The 16,705-nt window shown below is 42.9% G+C and overlaps 1 protein-coding gene across 16 annotated transcripts; it reads left to right on the top strand.

Annotated features, from left to right (window-relative positions):
• The first annotated feature begins 4,254 nt into the window (after positions 1–4,254).
• On the top strand, positions 4,255–14,182 carry LOC123096640 (uncharacterized). Of its 16 annotated transcripts, XR_006446675.1 has the most exons (14): positions 4,268–4,368; positions 5,167–5,245; positions 5,363–5,407; positions 6,788–6,890; positions 6,969–7,090; positions 8,671–8,813; positions 9,066–9,135; positions 9,242–9,352; positions 9,725–9,870; positions 11,638–11,841; positions 12,151–12,188; positions 12,681–12,816; positions 13,093–13,208; positions 13,801–14,182. XR_006446675.1 is itself a non-coding variant. In XM_044518403.1 (7 exons), the coding sequence occupies exons 1-5, from the start codon at positions 11,065–11,067 to the stop codon at positions 13,112–13,114; spliced, it is 426 nt and encodes a 141-aa protein (XP_044374338.1). In that variant the 5' UTR covers positions 9,989–11,064; the 3' UTR covers positions 13,115–13,208; positions 13,801–13,879; positions 13,959–14,182. The 16 variants fall into 16 exon arrangements, 3 of the variants coding, with proteins under 3 accessions (XP_044374339.1, XP_044374338.1, XP_044374337.1); XR_006446673.1 differs by having other exon boundaries at positions 4,255–4,368; positions 5,363–6,890; XR_006446672.1 differs by lacking the exon at positions 4,268–4,368 and having other exon boundaries at positions 4,863–5,245.
• Positions 14,183–16,705: the final 2,523 nt, after the last annotated feature.

Raw genomic sequence — 16,705 nt, 5'->3', positions numbered from 1 at the left:
TGCTGAGGCTGGAGTAGTCATCAGATGGGTGACCGAATGGGAAGTGGACTCTTAAATGTATATAGTGCTCCGTCCTATTAGTTGAACCTCGAGGTCTTTGTTTTGTAATTTTTGACATTTTTTGTTTTTTGAACACATGTTAATCGAAGGTCTATCGCGTTACTTTTTGATATTTTTTTGTTTTTTGAAGACATGTTAATTGGCTTGAAAGAAGGTCTATCGTGTTACTTCACGACATCTTTCCAAAACAAGTGATGCTTTTGTCAACCTATAAGGCATGTCTGTCAAATTAACCTCGAGGTACTTGTTCTCAAATTACATCTGGTCTTGCAAGAGTACTTGTTTTTTGAACACATGTTAATCGAAGGTCTATCATGTTACTTTTTGAATTTTTTTGTTTTTTGAAGACATGTTAATTTGCTTGAAAGGTCTATCGTGTTACTTCACAACATCTTTCCAAAAAAAGTGATATGACTTTTGTCAACCTATAAGGCATGTCTGTCAAATTAACCTCGAGGTACTTGTTCTCAAATTAACCTCTGGGTATTGCAGGAGTACTTGTTTTTTGAACACATGTTAATCGAAGGTCTATCATGTTACTTTTTGATAATTTTTGTTTTTTGAACACATGTTAATTGGCTTGAAAGAAGGTCTATCGTGTTACTTCACGACATCTTTCCAAAAAAGTGATATGACTTTTGTCAACCTATAAGGCATGTCTGTCTAATTAACCTTTAGGTACTTGTTCTCAAATTAACCTCTCGGTCTTGCAGGAGTACTTGTTTTTTGAACACATGTTAATCAAAGTTCTATCGCGTTACTTTTTGATATTTTTTTTGAAGACATGTTAATTGGCTTGAAAGAAGGTCTATCGTGTTACTTCACGACATCTTTCCAAAAAAAAGTGATATGCCTTCTGTCAAGCTATAAGGCATGTCTGCCAAATTAACCTCGAGGTACTTGTTCTCAAATTAACCTATGGGTCTTGAAGAGTACTTGTTTTTTGAACACATGTTAATCGAAGGCCTATCGCATTACTTTTTCATAATTTTTGTTTTTTGAACACATGTTAATTGTCTTGAAAGAAGGTCTATCATGTTACTTCACGACATCATTCCAAAAAAAGTGCTATGACTTCTGTCAACCTATAAGGTGAAGGAAATATGCCCTAGAGGCAATAATAAAGTTGTTATTTATATTTCCTTATATCATGATAAATGTTTATTATCCATGCTAGAATTGTATTAACCGGAAACTTAGTACATGTGTGAATACATAGACAAACAGAGTGTCCCTAGTATGCCTCTACTTGACTAGCTCGTTAATCAAAGATGGTTAAGTTTCCTAGCCATGGACATGTGTTGTCATTTGATGAACGGGATCACATCATTAGAGAATGATGTGATGGACAAGACCCATCCGTTAGCTTAGCACTATAATCGTTTAGTTTATTGCTATTGCTTTCTTCATGACTTATACATGTTGCTATGACTATGAGATTATGCAACTCCCGAATACCGGAGGAACACTTAGTGTGCTATCAAACGTCACAACGTAACTAGGTGATTATAAAGATGCTCTACAGGTGTCTCCGATGGTGTTTGTTGAGTTGGCATGGATCGAGAATAGGATTTGTCACTCAGTGTATCAGAGAGGTATCTCTGGGCCCTCTTGGTAATGCACACCACTATAAGCCTTGCAAGCAATGTGACTAATGAGTTAGTTGCGGGATGATGCATTACGGAAAGAGTAAAGAGACTTGCCGGTAACGAGATTGAACTAGGTATGATGATACCGACGATCGAATCTCGGGCAAGTAACATACCGATGACAAAGGGAACAACATATGTTGTTATGCGGTTTGACCAATAAAGATCTTCGTAGAATATGTAGGAGCCAATATGAGCATCTAGGTTCCGCTATTGGTTATTGACCAGAGATGAGTCTCGGCCATGTCTACATAGTTCTCGAACCCGTAGGGTCCGCACGCTTAACGTTCGATGACAATTTGTATTATGAGTTATGTGATTTGATGAACGAAGGTTGTTCGGAGTCCCGGATGATATCACAGACATGACGAGGAGTCTCGAAATGGTCGAGACATAAAGATTGATATATTGGACCATGTTATTCGGACACCAGAAGTGTTCCGGATAGTTTCAGGTAAAACCGGAGTGCCTGAGGGTTACCGAAACCCCCCCGGGGGAACTAATGGGCCACCATGGGCCTTGTTGGAGAGAGAGGAGGGCAGCCAGGGCAGGCCCCCCTTGCAGTCCGAATTGGACAAGGGAAGGGGGGTCGGCGCCCCCCTTTCCTACTCCCTCTCCCTTTCCTTCCTCCCCCTCTCTCCCTTGTGGTGGAATCCTACTAGTACTAGTAGTCCTAGTAGGACTCCCCCTCCTTGGGCGCGCCCCCTAGGGCCGGCCGGCCTCCCCCTCTCTCCTTTATATATGTGGGGAGGGGGGCACCCTAGAACACACAAGTTGATCTTTTAGCCGTGTGCAGTGCCCCCCTCCACAGTTACACACCTCGGTCATATCGTCGTAGTGCTTAGGCGAAGCCCTGCGCCGGTAACTTCATCATTACCGTCGCCACGCCGTCGTGCTAACGGAACTCTCCCTCGGCCTCAACTGGATCAAGAGTACGAGGGACGTCATCGAGCTGAACTTGTGCTAAACACGGAGGTGCCGTACTTTCGGTGTTAGGATCGGTCGGATCATGAAGACGTACGACTACATCAACCGCGTTGATAAACGCTTCCGCTTTCGGTCTACGAGGGTACGCGGACACACTCTCCCCGCTCATTGCTATGCTTCTCCTAGATAGATCTTGCGTGATTGTAGGAAAATTTTGAAATACGGCGTTCCCCAACAGTGGCATCCGAGCCAGGTCTATGCGTAGATGTTATATGCACGAGTAGAACACAAAAAGTTGTGGACGATAATAGTCATACTGCTTACCAGCATGTCATACTTTGATTTGGCGGTATTGTTGGATGAAGCGGCCCAGACCGACATTACATGACCGCGTTCATGAGACTGGTTCTACCGCCGTGCTTCGCACACAGGTGGCTAGTGGGTGTCTGTTTCTCCAACTTCAGTTGAATCGAGTGTGACTACGCCCGGTCCTTGTTGAAGGTTAAAACATCACACTTGACGAAAAATCGTTGTGGTTTTGATGCGTAGGTAAGAACGGTTCTTGCTAAGCCCGTAGCAGCCACGTAAAACTTGCAACAACAAATTAGATGACGTCTAACTAGTTTTTGCAGGGCTTGCTGTGATGTGATATGGTCAAGACGTGATGATATATAAATTGTTGTATGAGACGATCATGTTTTGTAAAAGTTATCGGCAACTAGCATGAGCCTTATGGTTGTCGCTTTATTGTAGGAAATGCAATCACCATGTAATTGCTTTACTTTATCACTAAGCGGTAGCAATAGTCGTGGAAGCAATATTTGGCGAGACGACAACGATGCTTCGATGAAGATTAAGGTGTCAAGCCGGTGACGATGGTGATCATGACGGTGCTTTGGAGATGGAGATCAAAGGCACAAGATGATGATGGCCATATCATATCACTTATATTGATTGCATGTGATGTTTATCCTTTATGCATCTTATTTTGCTTAGTACGGCTGTAGCATTATTAGATGATCTCTTACTAAATTTCAAGGTAAAAGTGTTCTCCCTGAGTATGCACCGTTGCGACAGTTCGTCGTGTCGAGACACCACGTGATGATCGAGTGTGATAAGCTCTATGTTCACATACAACAGATGCAAGCCAGTTTTGCACACGCAGAATACTCAGGTTAAACTTGACGAGCCTAGCATATGCAGATATGGCCTCGGAACACTGAGACTGAAAAGTCGAGCGTGAATCATATAGTAGATATGATCAACACAGTGATGTTCACCATTGAAAACTACTCCATCTCACGTGATGATCAGACATGGTTTAGTTGATTTGAATCACATGATCACTTAGATGATTAGAGGGATGTCTATCTAAGTGGGAGTTCTTAAGTAATATGATTAATCTCTACATCTACATCTACATCTTTCCCTCCGTTTGCTATAGTGGGAGTTCTATATATATATATATATATATATATATATATAAAATAAACCAGCGATTGCTTCTTGCCCGTCATCCGCTATTTTGCAAAAATTTCCCTCCGTTTCTGAGAAATCAACCCGCAATCCCTGTTTTAAAGTGAGAAAACGTTTCGTCCGGGGTTGTAAATATAAAAAAAGAACAGACACGAGCACGGCTGCACGGGCTCTCCTCTCTCCCTCCCAGCCGCCAGGAGGCACACGGGCCGCGCGGCGCTCGATCCGGTGACGCGCCGGCCGCCGGCCGACGACGGTAATCGCAGCACCCTACACCACCGTTACACCTTAGCTCCTCCTTTCCTCCGCGTGCCCGAACTCCTCCTCTCTCGCGCGCGCCCCAGCTCCTCGTTGTGCGCCGCCCGGGAGGGCTTGCGCTCGCCGCTCGACCAGAGCCACCGCCAGCTGGTCGTCGTTGCACTTGCCGGCCACCTGACAGTCCCCTCTGCACTGCCCTCCACCTCAAATTTGTACGCGTATGTGTTTGTGGATGTTCTCAATTATTTTTGCACACAAGGTGTTTGTGTGTTTGTCCGAGCCAGTTTCAGTCACAGATCCTTGAGGTAAACTCCCACATGAATACATCATGAGAGTAACTCTCCTTCAATATGATTCAAAACATGTTATGATGGTGGGAGTTAATTAATTTACATCATGTGGAGTCTCAAGACACATGGGTACTCCGGTTCCTATTGCTTGACAAATACTCCCTCCGTTCCAAAATAGATGACTCAACTTTGTAATATTACAAAGTTGAGTCATCTATTTTGGAACGGAGGGAGTATATATCTACAGATTTTCTAATATAAAGAAGTTACAGTTAGGTGTTGACCTTTTTCTTTGCCTAGACACAGCAGCTCCAACAAGATCTGGGCGCTCATAATGAGATATATATGCATGCTTTTTGTTTTTGCTGTGCCTTGTTCTCCATTTATCTTTGCTGCGCCATTGTAGTTTGAATTGTTCTTTACCTTCATCCGACCGAATTGAGCTATCGGAGGTGCTGCGGTCTTTTGGCAAACATGCTCTATATTATATGGTTTGGCACCTACAGGATGCCATCTCAGGTCATGGATCCACTCTGTCTGCTTCGTCCTTCACTGAGGACCTTCTCATCCCCACAGAGATCAGAGGTAACCCACACAGTTGAAAATTGTTGCTCAATCTTGCTTCAACAAATTTTGTTCCGGATATAATTTATGGCCATGCCATGTATTAATTATTCTTGTAATGGTCATCTGAATTTGCAGAGAATATTATATTTTGGAAGCAGGAAACCATACCTCATAAGATGGGTGAGCTGTAGGATTTGATTCTATTCAACTTGAATTAGTTTTTGCTCATCATGTTCTTTGTATTAGGAATTCAGATGCCTTCCAGCTCTAATCTTTTTGTATTGTTGGTGCATGCTGGGAGTCACATTGCTATGCATGCTAGCAAACATTAGGATTGGAAGTCTTACCCTGTAGGTTATTAATATCTTTTCCACTACACTGAGGTTCAGCAATTTAATTCGTATTAAGGTCGCACAAGAAGTTTTGTTTTCGGATTTGTCTTGGCAAACATATTTGGTACATCAATTTAATTCGTATTAAGGTCACAGAAGCAGTTAGTTCCATTACAGTTGGGTCACCGACGGTTGCCGTGCTACTATGCTCCTCTCATGTTGTAGTGACTAGCTGCTGCAATTCACGGATCATGCTCTCTCGTGGGAAGGAGGTTGTGGCTTTCTCAATTGATCAGACAGAACCCCACATAGTTCTTTTCTTGATATATATTGTTATTTCTGATACTGTGTGGACCATCAGAAACCTGATGTGTGTGTGTGTATCATAGAATATCTTGCTATTATGTATATTGCTTCCCTTTTATTCATGTACTACTTCTCTAAATATAAGCCACTTCTTTTCTATTGTTAGCTCTATCTTTTGATGTTAATGCACTAAAAGTCTAAAGCCTTTCCCTATGCAAAATGATAATATTAGAGCTATGCGTCTTATAATCCCTACTGTATATGACAATGCGATATTTAGTTATATTATGTTTGTAGCATGACATTTTTCCATTCCTTTTTTTTCCCGCTGTATCACATGGTAAATTATGATGTACAATGACTGCTCTTGCAAAAAGTTTGGAATTCAGAGAGGGATTCTATAACAAGCAAGGTTTTAGGATCTGAATCTAAATGACCTCTTCTTCAGTTCAGTCCTAGCAAAAGCTGATCAGAGAAACAAAGAAGCAGCAACGAATGGGTCCCTTTCTTGCCCACAAGAGTTGTCTGTGTGCAAGTCATGAACCTTTTGTCCATCAATACAAGTGCAGGATTTGAACAAGTTTATTCTGACCTTCTGTTGGGAGTTTATATTATACCTTTCATGCAAAGTAGTTACATTTTCGCATGGAAGACGATGCCCATAGAGTGGAAGGTGGAGAGTTTCAGACTTTGGTGGATGTTAATATGCTCAAAGTTTTTCAATTAAACATGTTGAAATCTTCCATGTAGCTGTGATTGTTCTCTCCGGACATGGAGGATCAGTTCTTGGACAAATTTATTTGTTTGTTGTATGACTTGCCACCATTTTTTCTAAATTTCTATTCACATGTTATCAAACCATAAAGATTTCAATATCTTAAAACATTAGTAGAATTAAGCTGCCTGTAATTCTGGACTCTAGCATTTTGTGCTTGGTGGCCTTCTTCGCCGACTTCGTGGGCATGTCAGCCCTCATCTCCACTTCGTCATCGACGACATCTACGACCACGACACCTGCCACCTTGGTACGCAAATTAAATCCTCCTTCACCTAGCTATGCCGTTTTTGTTCTGGAAATTCAGATGCTTGAGCTGGTGGAGCAGGGTATGATTGTGATCTGTGCAATGGGTGCATAGTGGAAGGGGCTGCCGTTCCAGTTCAGCAGGGGCTGCACCTTCTACTGCAGTGAGCCCGACCCTCATCGACAGCAACGAATTCAGATTGTGTAAGCATCATTCGCTCACTAGATCAATTCAAGTTTGGTGTTCTGATTTTCCGCGTTGCAACCTTTGCTATATGTCACATATCACAACTCTATCATCTTCCAGTAACTATCTTTCAGTACCATGATATGCGTGCATATCTCTTCGGTTCTGAAACAAGAACTGCATGTCTTTCAGTTTGCACTGTGGATAAAGTGCAGTGTACGGTCGATGTTGTAAGTAAAAAGTCTAGGTAGATCAAGATGCAAGTTTGTTTGGTTTTAACTCCAAGCATGAATGTTTGATAATTAGAGAGAAGGATCTTGGGTAAAGATCTTTGCCTAGATCAATGTAATCATATAGGCCAGGTTATCTTCTAGAAAAAAATATAGCAATAATAATTTCTTCTTTGTCTATTCCTCTTTTTTTTCTTGTATCTTTCTTTTCTCAATGCTGAGTTTCCCTATATGATGATTGTAATGAGCTAGATTGGCAAATACTGCACATTCTAGATTAGGAAGAATATCGCAGTGATCAATTTTTGTGCAGGTGCAAATGCAACACACAAAGAAACAAAAAATAGATACTCCTAGGCTCAATCTTTCTACTGCAATCAAAAATGGAAACTGCTTTCAAACAGTCGGATGTTTACATCCGCATCTCCAGCCGCCTCCTCTAGTGAGGCCCACCCACGTGCCCCCTCTCTTTCTTATCTCCTTCCTTATCTCTTTTTCTTCTCCCTGAACATGAGATGCTGGCGGCGCTGTTCTATGAGGCGGAGCTGCGGGAGGTCAGCGACGAGCCGGATGCAGCAACGCAGGTGCTACGACGTTGTCGCCGTGCTGCAAGCCGATGCTGCGACGACCAGCGCATGCTGTGAAACAGTGCTGCGCGGACGCCGTGCTTCAAGCAGATGCTGCCGCAACCGGCGACCTGTTGCGACGCCGCCGCCATGCTTCGCGCCAATGCTGCAATGGCGCCGCCGTCCGGCGAGCTGATGTTGAGACACCGCTCGCCGGAAGCATCCGGTGTTGCGTGGCCACTCGCCGGTGCTCGCCAGAAGCATCTGATGTTGCGAGGCCACTCGCCGGTGGGAACGTAGGTGCTGCTCGGCTGCTCACCGGAAGCATCCGATGCTGCGAGGCCGTCATGCTGCGACGGCGGCTGAACTGATGCGACGGCGTCGCCGTGCTGCCATGGCTGTCATGCTATGAGTCGGCTCTGCCAGCGCGGGCTGCTCTGGCGAAACTGCGACGATGATTTGCAATGACGACTCGGGCTGCTCCGGCGGCTGTGACGGCGCCGCCATGCTGCGAGCTGGTGCTGCCGGAGTTCTACGGTGCCACCGGAGTTTGCTACGTATGCGAGGCCCTATGTGTGCGGCGTTGTGTGATTGAGAAGAAAGAAGGAGAGAAGTCTATGATGCGTTGACCTCCATCGTACAGCGAGAGAAGTCCAGATCGATGGTTCAGGAGGCGGATGTTTCTTGCTTTCCCTACATCCGGATGCCGCCTAGCAGCGGTCATTAAAAATATATGCTTATTACGACACTTTTGTCAATCTGTTTGGCATGTTTTATTATCTTCTTCTTTGGCCCATGAAGGTTTGGAGATGGTGGCCCGTGAGGAGGATTTCAGGGGAGATCATACTGTGACTATGACAAGAGGCTGAGATTTGACCTGCACTGTATGCGAAAAGCAGGTTCAGGAGCTCCAAGCCAACAACCGCCAGATCTTTGAAAAAGATGTAAGATTTCTACTTTCTAGCTTCTGTCACAAAATTTGTTGTAGCCTGTTATTTTGTATGGCAGTCGAGTTTGTTGTAATAATGAGCTATAGACCTATTGTTCAATTTTGTTTGAGATGGAATAATATCTTGCTGTTCTGGGTGGATTTTAGGAATCCCTTTTTATGTGTGAGCGATCTTTTTGATTCAGTCTGTAGTGATATAGGCACTACACTTTGACATCTGCTGAGAAATAGTCATTTGGACCTGCAGATTTTTATAATTAAAGTGAAGATACTGTGATGGTGTGTCATTTTCTGGAAACGTCGGAGATGAATTTCAGGTTGGCGGAACCTTCTGTAACTTGCTTGTCAATTCCTACTTCATACAGTTCAGTTCCTTAGCAGATATCTGATATCCTGAGTGATGATCCTCTGTGATCAATGCAGGAAGGCACCACTTTCTTCTTCAGAGGCCAGCGTATTTGGGAAGCAGTTATTAGGGAACTTTTATCAAAAGGTCTATCACATGCTAAAGAAGTAGCCTTCCTACAAAAATAGGTGTGGTCATTGATATCTGGGTTAGATAGAAGCAATGTTTAAATTTGAACTGTGCATGAGTCTCAGCATGTTTTGTTGGTGCCATATTGACACATCAGTTGTATAGGTCACACCTAGAACTAGCGTCACCACCGCAAAAGAAATGAAGAAATAGATTAGTAACTTGTACCAAAGGCGTCTACTGTGCCATATTATCTCTGTATCTTTTTTCAATCTGTTTGTATTGATAGCTGAGAGTGACACTTAGGACGATAATTCAGATATCATTTTTGTATTTAAGATGCAGGCTGAATTTCTTACTTCTGTAACTAAAAAACTATTATGTCAGATACTTTGTGTCACGTGTACTTATTGATTTCATATATGATTCAGGGTAGTTGATTCTTTAGAAGTGTTTGGAGCAACCAAAATTCAAGTGAGAACACAATACTTCGTTGGTGTGTCCATACATATGTCTATATATACGCCGGAACCCTCAAGTGAGTACAAATCAAATGAACGATGCCCCAAGAACTCAGGTGCATTTCGAAATGTTATATTCCTCCCACATTCAGCCAATTGGAGTATCCTGCTCTCCCTTCTAGAGGTTCTACATCCTTATTTTACGAATCAGGTGCTTGCATTCTATTGTATCAAGATGTGTAAATAATTAGTAAGTTGTCTGCTGATTACCAGGTTGATTGACTTTACTCACGAAAGTGTACATGCAATGAGTTCTGTAGTTCTCGTATATTTTTTACCAAAAGACAATTGACTTTACTTGGTTCATTTTTTTGTTCTGTAGTAATCGATCATATATTCGTAGTTCTGAAGGATCTGACATTTCAAGTTGTCTATAAGTATGCATACTTGGGACAAGGGTGGATGAAATATCACTTGGATTAGTAGGGTCTATTTTTACTTGTGTGTCCATGCATATGTTTTTTTACTAACCGTGAAGACCAGAGATAAACAACATGAACGTGGTCATGCCCGGTTGGATTTAATGCATAATACATGCTCCTGCTCAAGTGGAAATCTGATCATACCTATATATATATCTCTTCTAGAACTGATGATGAGTTGTATGTTACTCTGTGTCGTGTATAATGAATTCTTCCTTAGCCTGTTTTCACTGTCATGACAAGGTTTTAATTGTGTATCTCCCGTTGCAACACACGGGCAATTGTCGTCGTACTAATAAACCAGCTATTGCTTCTGGTGGTACGTCGCCGGCCGTTTTGCAAACGAGTCCCTCTGTTTCTGAGAAATTAACCCGCAGTCCTACTTAAAGTGTGGATAACGTTTCATTTTTTTGCAAAAAACACCGGACCGCGCCGCCGCCCGCAGCTCCCTCCTGCGCGAGCTCCCCTCGCGCCCGAAGACGCCTCGCCGGCGACCTCACACCTCCGCCACGCCCCGCCGCCGGCGACCTTCCCTGCTGGATCTCCGGTCGCTTCGCCACCTCGCCCCTCTCCCTTCTCCTCCTTCTTCTCGATCTCCTCTCACCTCTCTTCCTCTTTCTCGCTGGACAAGACCTCCATGGCGTCGCTGGCCCTCAATCTCGCTGGATTCGGCCGCCTCCACGCCAAATCCGCCGGAAATGGATCCACCCCGGCCAGATCCGCCCGGATCCAACCGGGCCCCGCCGTCGTCGCCACCGGAGGGCTGCCCCGCTCGACCTGCAGCGCCACCTTCCAACGGCAGCCCCCAGTCTCGATCGCCATGCGATCATGCCGATGATGCTCGGCGTATCCCTGTAAATGCCGGCTACTGCTGCTCCCCGCCCCTGTTCAATTAAGCCAACGCTTGAAATTTTCGTTCAGACTGACCTGCTCTTCAATCCTTGCTGATTTGTGGTTTTGAGACCCACCCAAGCAGGGTCTGCGCTCATGAGGAGAACCTGCTGTTCCTGGAGGCCTGGCAGACAGTCGATCCCGCTATTACCACAAGTCCGCTTTGTGACGAGCTGGTCAACACGCGGGAGGAGACATATATGATTCCACTTGTGCAAAGTGTGCCTGTACTGCTATCCATATTGCCCCATAGCAATACAATTTATCTACTGCCTTAATAGCTCACTTCTGCAAGTCATAACGTTCCACTTAATATTTTAGAATGTACAGCCGAGTTTAATAAGTGGATCAAATGCAGTTGTCATGCACCTCCTTTGGTTGAATCTGAATTCTGTTAGAAACATGGCAAACCACCTAAATATGCCATTGATCTGTACAAAACTGAGAGATTTTGTGTTTTTATAGTTCTTTTGCGCTCTGACCGAATTTGCTTATCTGACATTTTTTCAGATGTTGCAACCTTGGGCGATCGGTCCATTGGATTCTTGAAACCAATGCCTTTTCTGAAGTAAGTCTGGCATGCAAGGTGCCCTCAAGGTTTATTTTCAAGAGATGGCGCTGGGGTCTCGGGGACGTGCCGGACGGCGTCGCGTTCCTGCACCTTGGGGATGGCTTTGGGTCGAATTCCCCTCCATGCAATCTTGTGCTCCTTTGGTATGTGTGGCTTCGCCCATCTTCCTCATATCTTCTTCTGCTGACTGCTGTAGCCTTACTATGCATCCTAGAGCGACACCATGTATTCCAGAGCTGCTACATGAACACAATGAAACACCTGACCTTCAAAGAAAATGCTACAGCTGGCCAATTTGGTTTGGAGTTTGCAGGAGGCTTTCAGATGTTTTTCTATGTTATTACATACCCCGCGTTAGCCAACAAAATAAGTCGATATTCTATATGGATATAGGATTTGCATATTTTCTACTGTTTCTAGCTAATACAGACTAAGTCTCTGATTATCTGCAGGGTGTTTCTAATCTTTCTGCCTTCTAGCGTAAATAGAGGTATGGTGCCTAGACTTCAACTATTTATCCTATGTAGTATAATTGACATTTAAGGTATACAACCTTTCCAGATTTCTCAATATCATGCCTAGAGCTTATAATCCTTTCTTTGAAGATCCATAGCCAGACTTTGAAACTGTTGCACATACAGAAATTAAACTAGCTGCCTGTAGTACGAGTATTATATAGATTTGTATGTATGTGGTTACTTTGTTCTGTGGCAAGAGGGTTCAAGGCTAGCATTTTTTTAAATATAGCACATTCATATAAATTTTCTTGCAATTCTAACTATGAAATCCACATTCATTCGGTAGTTTTTCTGTAACAATATAAATGATCTTTCAGTCACAATGCCAGTATTTAGAACTAAATCTGATGGGCCTAAATTCCCCTTGGACCCCCACCCCCTCATTATATTCCTATATCTCCAATCTCCTTTCTCCACCGGCTATCAGAGAATAGAGATCACATCATGAATATGTTTTTTGTCAGAGATGTTCTCCCATCGCTATTGGCTGTCAAATTTGCGATGCAATCCGTCCCTATTTCGGCACAATCAGCAGAACAAAGCAGCTACCATGATTTGCCCATTGATCTCTTGGAGTGATTCAAACCTGCAAGCACCAGGGTAAGAAGTTTCGGTTTTCTTACTAATGCAACTGATTTTGTAAGGTTAGAACAATGTCAGTTTGCTTTTATGTTGGTTTTCTAATTTCTACATATTCCTTTCTTACGGTTTCTGCCTTCAAGGAAATCTAATTATCTAGGTTGTATGGAAAAGCATGCAAATTATATAACTATTTGGGTATACTCATGCTCTGCTATGTCAGATTGAGGAGAAATAATTATTTTGTTCACCCATCCTATTTTTTCCCAGGTAATGACTCATGCTCTACTATTTCAGATTGAGTGACTCCTGCATATGATGACTGAAGAATTTTTCATCAATTTTCCAACCTGAATTAGCTACAGAAGGGAAAAGAGGAGTCCAGGCTCTGATGAACACACCGTCTTTCCCAGGTAACTAATAGTTGGCACCTCTATATTTAGATTATATCAGGCCAGCGCCACAAAGTCCCTGTATGCGTTTGCCTGCCTACATCCATGGGCGATCCGGTCACAAAAAAATGGATAAAAAATATACATCAGTTTGTCAAAATACATGTTGGTTATCTTACGAACGATTATAGCTATTACCAGAGTACAAGCAAATATGTTACAATTTTTCCTTGAAGGAAACTTGTATTATGATTATTACATTTTGATCTTGGAGCTATGGTCGACTTTAGTAGATGGTTACTTCAGTCTGCACCAGTCAAATATTTTCTAATTACATGTCTGAGCACCATCAGGATAACCTGATTACTGTGTCACAAGCTTGCTATTTCTATTTGTGCAAATTCTGTAGTTATTTCAGTGTTTTGCATGATGCATAAGTTTTTTCACAACAGAGAGAAGTGGATGTACAACTTGATTCTGCTTTATTATTTAGTACCAGTTGACTTTGTAAATCCCAGTTTCTCCAGTATTGTAACTGTCAAATCGTCAACTTAACCTGATTTTTCTCTTTGCACAGCTTGCAATTTGTAATATTATGATTTTCCTTTTGCAGAAACCACTTCAACTAGCCCAGGACTGTGTCTATTAGTCCTCCAGTATTTGTTAAGATGAGATAACACATTGTATGACAGGTAACAAGCAACTGAAGCAAGAAGATTTTTTAAATTTCTTGGAAAGTATAACCACCTTAACCCAGGATGCATGATGAAGGATCCAATATGTCAGGACCAACGAGGGAACTGCAGTATGTCAGAACCAATGAGAGAATTGTAGAGCTTCATATTAAGTTTATTTTAGCTGCTTGCCCGCTTCAAGTGTCTAGATTACAGGAAATATGTTTCTTTAAGTAACAAACCTGGATACCAATTTATTCAAACTATTATATTTCTTATAGAAGTAATGCAATATATTCTCTCTCTTGTGCCTATTTGAAATACCGTTGTGGGTTTGTACTTTGCATCTCATATTGCAAGGATAACACTTTGTATGCATACTCTCTCTCTCTCTCTTAACTGTAGCAAGGATGGAGCAGGAAAGAGTGATGAACATTCTAACATGGATATTATACATGTATGAGCTACGGGTCACTATTGTTTATCATATGGATTGTAGATGTAGCAACACTGAAATTTATAACATATCCTCAAATTTCTTCATTTTAGCATTTATGATATACTAGAGCCAGCAAAAAAATAGAATAAAAAGGTTCATTAGAGAAATATTATAATTGACGATTGAATGTCAAATGGCAGTGATTTTATATCTATGTGTGGGAGCTTGATGAAAGATTACATGCAGAGTATAGAAGTGAAAACCATCATTTTTCTAGATGAGCTATTACTAGAGGAGATATATATTTCTAGCTAAAGTTAACATTGCTAAAATATTCCACGGGTGGCAACTCCAGGGCAAGAAGCATACATGTAAGACTATTCGGAAATGTCTAGAAATTTTGAAGCTTCAGCGCCGCGCTCCAGCTTTCGTGGAACTTCCACACCGTTTGGGATGTGATGGTCAGCTTCTGTTGGTTGAGGGGTTCGTCATGACCATAGCATAGGCCGACGATGGGGAGGTAGTCTATACCAGGGAAGATGGCGGTGCCGGGGTTTCGGGAATGTCTAGAAATGTTGACGCTTCAGTGCCGCGCTCCAGCTTATGTGGAAGGGCCACACCGTTTGGGACGTGATGGTCAGCTTCTGTTGGTTGAGGGATTCGTCATGAACATAGCATAGGCCGACGATGGGGAGGTTGTCTATACTGGGCAAGATGGCGATGTTGGGGAGGTTGTCTACACCGGGGAAGATGGCGATGTTGGTGAGGAGGCCAATGGTGTGGAAGACTGAGACAACATGGAGGAAGTCGACGACAGGCAATGGCGGGGCAGCAGATGAATAGAATGAGCTGGAGGGATGGCGGTCGGCCCTGGCGGGCTCGTGAGAACGGAACGATGGCGACGTCATGGCTAGCACTTCGACCAGGTTCGTTTCGCAACTAAGTGTTACACAACTTGGTGATGGCATTATCGTCGAAAATATATTAAGCTCTGTGATTTCGACTTCACCAAATTGTATGAGAGGCCTCCGATCCGCGTAGTTGGTGAAGCATGGAGTTGAAGGAGATCCGAACAATCCCTAAACTAAAAATGTGCTCCATACCAAATTGAAGCAAGACTGATTGATGCGCCTACCCTATCAATGGTTGAATAAACTTTTTGTAGGTTTTAGTGTCACCTCATGATACTATCCATGCATTATCAATGGTTGAATAATATTTTGTAGGTTTTAGTGTCATCTCATGATACTATCCATGCATTCCATCCTCAAGAAGTTATCCATGTAACTTAATCATTATTTGATTCATTCAACTGCATTGTCACCCATGGCAACGCACGGGCACATTTACTAGTTGAACTTTAATTTATCATGAACTTAGTACCTGATAGTATTTTGCATGCCTATATTGTTGTAGATCAATGGCCCGTGCTACTGTTCCTTTGAATTTTAATGCGTTCCTAGAGAAAGCTAAGTTGAAAGATGATGGTAGAAACTACACGGACTGGGTCCGTAACTTGAGGATTATCCTCATTGCTGCACAGAAGAATTACGTCCTGGAAGCACCGCTAGGTGCAAGACCCGCTGCAGGAGCAACACCGGACGTTATGAATGTCTGGCAGAGCAAAGCTGATGACTACTCGATAGTTCAGTGTGCCATGCTTTACGACTTAGAACCGGGACTTCAACGACGTTTTGAACGTCATGGAGCATATGAGATGTTCCAGGAGTTGAAGTTAATATTTCAAGCAAATGCCCGGATTGAGAGATATGAAGTCTCCAATAAGTTCTACAGCTGCAAAATGGAGGAGAATAGTTCTGTCAGTGAACATATACTCAAAATGTCTGGGTACCACAATCACTTGACTCAACTGGGGGGTTAATCTTCCGGTTGATAGTGTCATTGACAGAGTTCTTCAATCACTGCCACCAAGCTACAAAAGCTTCGTGATGAACTATAATATGCAAGGGATGGATAAGACAATTCCCGAGCTCTTCGCGATGCTAAAGGCTGCGGAGGTAGAAATCAAGAAGGAGCATCAAGTGTTGATGGTTAACAAAACCACTAGTTTCAAGAAAAAAGGTAAAGGGAAGAAGGGGAACTTCAAGAAGAACGACAAACAAGTTGCTGCTCAAGTGAAGAAGCCCAAGTCTGGACCTAAGCCTGAGACTGAGTGCTTCTACTGCAAAGGGACTGGTCACTGGAAGCGGAACTGCCCCAAGTATTTGGCGGATAAGAAGGATGGCAAAGTGAAAGGTATATTTGATATACATGTTATTGATGTGTACCTTACTAATGCTCGTAGTAGCGCCTGGGTATTTGATATTGGTTTTGTTGCTCATATTTGCAACTCGAAACAGGGGCTACAGATTAAGCGAAGATTGGCTAAGGACGAGGTGACGATG

The sequence above is a fragment of the Triticum aestivum genome, chromosome 4D (genome assembly GCF_018294505.1).
Source record: "Triticum aestivum cultivar Chinese Spring chromosome 4D, IWGSC CS RefSeq v2.1, whole genome shotgun sequence".
In the NCBI taxonomy this organism is placed as follows: Eukaryota; Viridiplantae; Streptophyta; class Magnoliopsida; order Poales; family Poaceae; genus Triticum; species Triticum aestivum.
The sequence above is the reverse complement of the archived record's forward strand: the minus strand, read 5'-3'. Positions and strand labels throughout refer to the sequence as shown.

Bases quoted from the DNA above. Each gene is read 5' to 3' on its own strand.
- LOC123096640 (XM_044518403.1), top strand. From the start codon at position 11,065: ATGCCGATGATGCTCGGCGTATCCCT. The intron at 12,189-12,680 runs GTATGGTGCCTA...GTTTTTTGTCAG, and splicing joins GCCTTCTAGCGTAAATAGAG to AGATGTTCTCCCATCGCTAT. The intron at 12,817-13,092 runs GTAAGAAGTTTC...CTACTATTTCAG, and splicing joins TCAAACCTGCAAGCACCAGG to ATTGAGTGACTCCTGCATAT.